The sequence below is a fragment of the Calliphora vicina genome, chromosome 2 (genome assembly GCF_958450345.1).
Source record: "Calliphora vicina chromosome 2, idCalVici1.1, whole genome shotgun sequence".
NCBI lineage: Eukaryota > Metazoa > Arthropoda > Insecta > Diptera > Calliphoridae > Calliphora > Calliphora vicina.
The window spans coordinates 110678992-110681505 of record NC_088781.1 but is presented as its reverse complement, the minus strand read 5'-3'; the positions used below and the strand labels follow the sequence as shown (position 1 = coordinate 110681505).

The window sequence follows — 2514 nt, the reverse complement described above, 5'->3', positions numbered from 1 at the left end:
ATATGTATGTTGGTATGTAGGTATTAGCTTTGGCAGGGTAGGGGAAGAAGTATTTTGTGGGGAACCTTTATAAAATAATTAGTAAAGAAGATACTAACAACAATGAACTTGTATGATTGTTGTTGTTAGATTTTCTTTTATATTTTATAATTTCTCATGTAACGAGATTTATAAGTTTGGGAAATAAAAGAAAATATGGAATTATAATAAATTCAAATGAGATGTTTATTTAAGCAAGAGATGCTCACCTTTTGGTAGTTTTAATGTAAGTAATTTTCTTAAAAACTAACACATTATCGTTAAGGTTCGGTTTTAACAAAAAATGTAAAAGTTTACATGATATAACGACTTTTATAAATGACAAATGACAATGTTATTTTATATGGTTAACTAACAGTATGAAAAGTTTGTAATTCAGTGGTTTCTAAACTGTAAATTAACCGACATTCTTTAATATTTAAAATATAAATTTAATAATATGAGAAATGCATTATGCTAAATTAAACATGCCGCCACTCCTTGCAGCGTTGCAATTAGGTTGTTTTGGTAGTAGCACACAAGACCGCAGCTAGAGAACGAATTGCTTCCGACAATATTTTTTGATTAGGCTGATTTCTATCTGTGGGCTCTTGTAGTGGCTTAGGTTTGCTTGCACCCGTTTGTGTCCTTTTGTTTGGCCTCTTTGATACACCATTTCGTTGACCAACACGTTGATGCACCGATCGTCTTGGCGGTTGATCTCGCTGATGATGGTTAGGATGGAGTAATGTATGATGCGGTAACGCACATTTTAAGCAAGTATCAGGGCTACTACAATTTTGGGCCAGATGTGTACGTGCCAAGCAATTATGGCAATATTTGTTTCGCCGAACAACTTGGTTACGTTTAGTAACATCCATTGCTAAAAATTTTCGGCAGAATCTAAGTGAGTGGTACCGAAAGCACACTTGGCACTGGTGAATAGCAGAATCCCTTGGAGTTTGGTGACGTGAACTAAAAGGAGATTAACAATAATTAGTAAAATGAAGAGTTATGCAAAGGGAAGGAAAATGATGAATGTAATGATTGTGTTAGATTGTATAGAGAATAATTAGTTTGTGAGATTAGGATCATTATCATATGGCAAATAACATAGTTTAGTGATTGGACGTGTTAAAGTTCCTGTTGCAGTACGCACGTCGACTACTCGAACTTGTTGATCAGTTCCCTGATGAACCTTTTCTATTTTGCCTAATCGCCATTCATTTGGTGGTAGAATGTCGTCAATAATGATTACTAAATCAGTTCGAAGGACCATGAATAGATTAGCTATCTATATATGTATGTTGGTATGTAGGTATTAGCTTTGGCAGGGTAGGGGCAGAAGTATTTTGTGGGGAACCTTTATAAAATAATTAGTAAAGAAGATACTAACAACAATGAACTTGTATGTTTGTTGTTGTTAGATTTTCTTTTATATTTTATAATTTCTCATGTAACGAGATTTATAAGTTTGGGAAATAAAAGAAAATATGGAATTATAATAAATTCAAATGAGATGTTTATTTAAGCAAGAGATGCTCACCTTTTGGTAGTTTTAATGTAAGTAATTTTCTTAAAAACTAACACATTATCGTTAAGGTTCGGTTTTAACAAAAAATGTAAAAGTTTACATGATATAACGACTTTTATAAATGACAAATGACAATGTTATTTTATATGGTTAACTAACAGTATGAAAAGTTTGTAATTCAGTGGTTTCTAAACTGTAAATTAACCGACATTCTTTAATATTTAAAATATAAATTTAATAATATGAGAAATGCATTATGCTAAATTAAACAGAATGTAATAATGGAATTTCATATCAGAAAGTCGAGGTGATATATTTTTTTAAAATTATTAAATACATATGTATTTAATTAAAAAAATTGTGGTTTACATATTTTGGTTGAAATTTAATGAATAAAGCAATAGTGTAGGGTATTATATGGTCGGGCTTGACATTCTATACTTTTTTACTTGTTTTTAGTTCATTTATGTTTAAAGTTATTGTTTGTTAGCTGGTCACATTGTGTCATTAAAAAAGGATATTTTTATTTTTTTAAATGACAAAACTGTATTTTCCTTATGAAATACGGGTTCATATTTTGTTTTATTTCCACAATTATTATTATTCTTATTATTTTCTCTTCTATATAGTTTTTTTCGTTCTCCCCAGAAAAGCTTATTTTCAACTTTATTTTCTTGTCATTATGTCATTGTAACAATTTCATTTAGTTTTACGTAGTGTGTCATTATTATTAGTGTTTTCAAATGTTGCTGAACGAGAATGTACGAGTTCAAGAAGGAAGGTGTGAGATTTAGTACGAGGCTGATATAAAAAACAGTTTAGGAAAGTATTTTAGTTAAACTCAATAGAGTTTTATGTTTATAAATAGAGGAATCGGAATAGGGAAATGTATATTGAGGAATAAGTACTTTTTTGTATTTATTTATTCAGATATTTATTTTCATACTCAATTTTGAATTACA

The 2514-nt window shown here is 29.8% G+C and overlaps 1 protein-coding gene across 1 annotated transcript; it reads right to left on the bottom strand.

Annotated features, from left to right (window-relative positions):
* Positions 1–201: 201 nt before the first annotated feature.
* Positions 202–899, bottom strand: LOC135950787 (uncharacterized). The gene has a single exon (XM_065500314.1). The coding sequence runs from the start codon at positions 897–899 to the stop codon at positions 534–536; it is 366 nt and encodes a 121-aa protein (XP_065356386.1). The 3' UTR covers positions 202–533.
* Positions 900–2514: the final 1615 nt, after the last annotated feature.

Excerpts from the sequence above, each read along its gene's own strand:
- LOC135950787 (XM_065500314.1), bottom strand. The coding sequence starts at position 899 with ATGGATGTTACTAAACGTAACCAAGTTGTTCGGCGAAACAAATATTGC.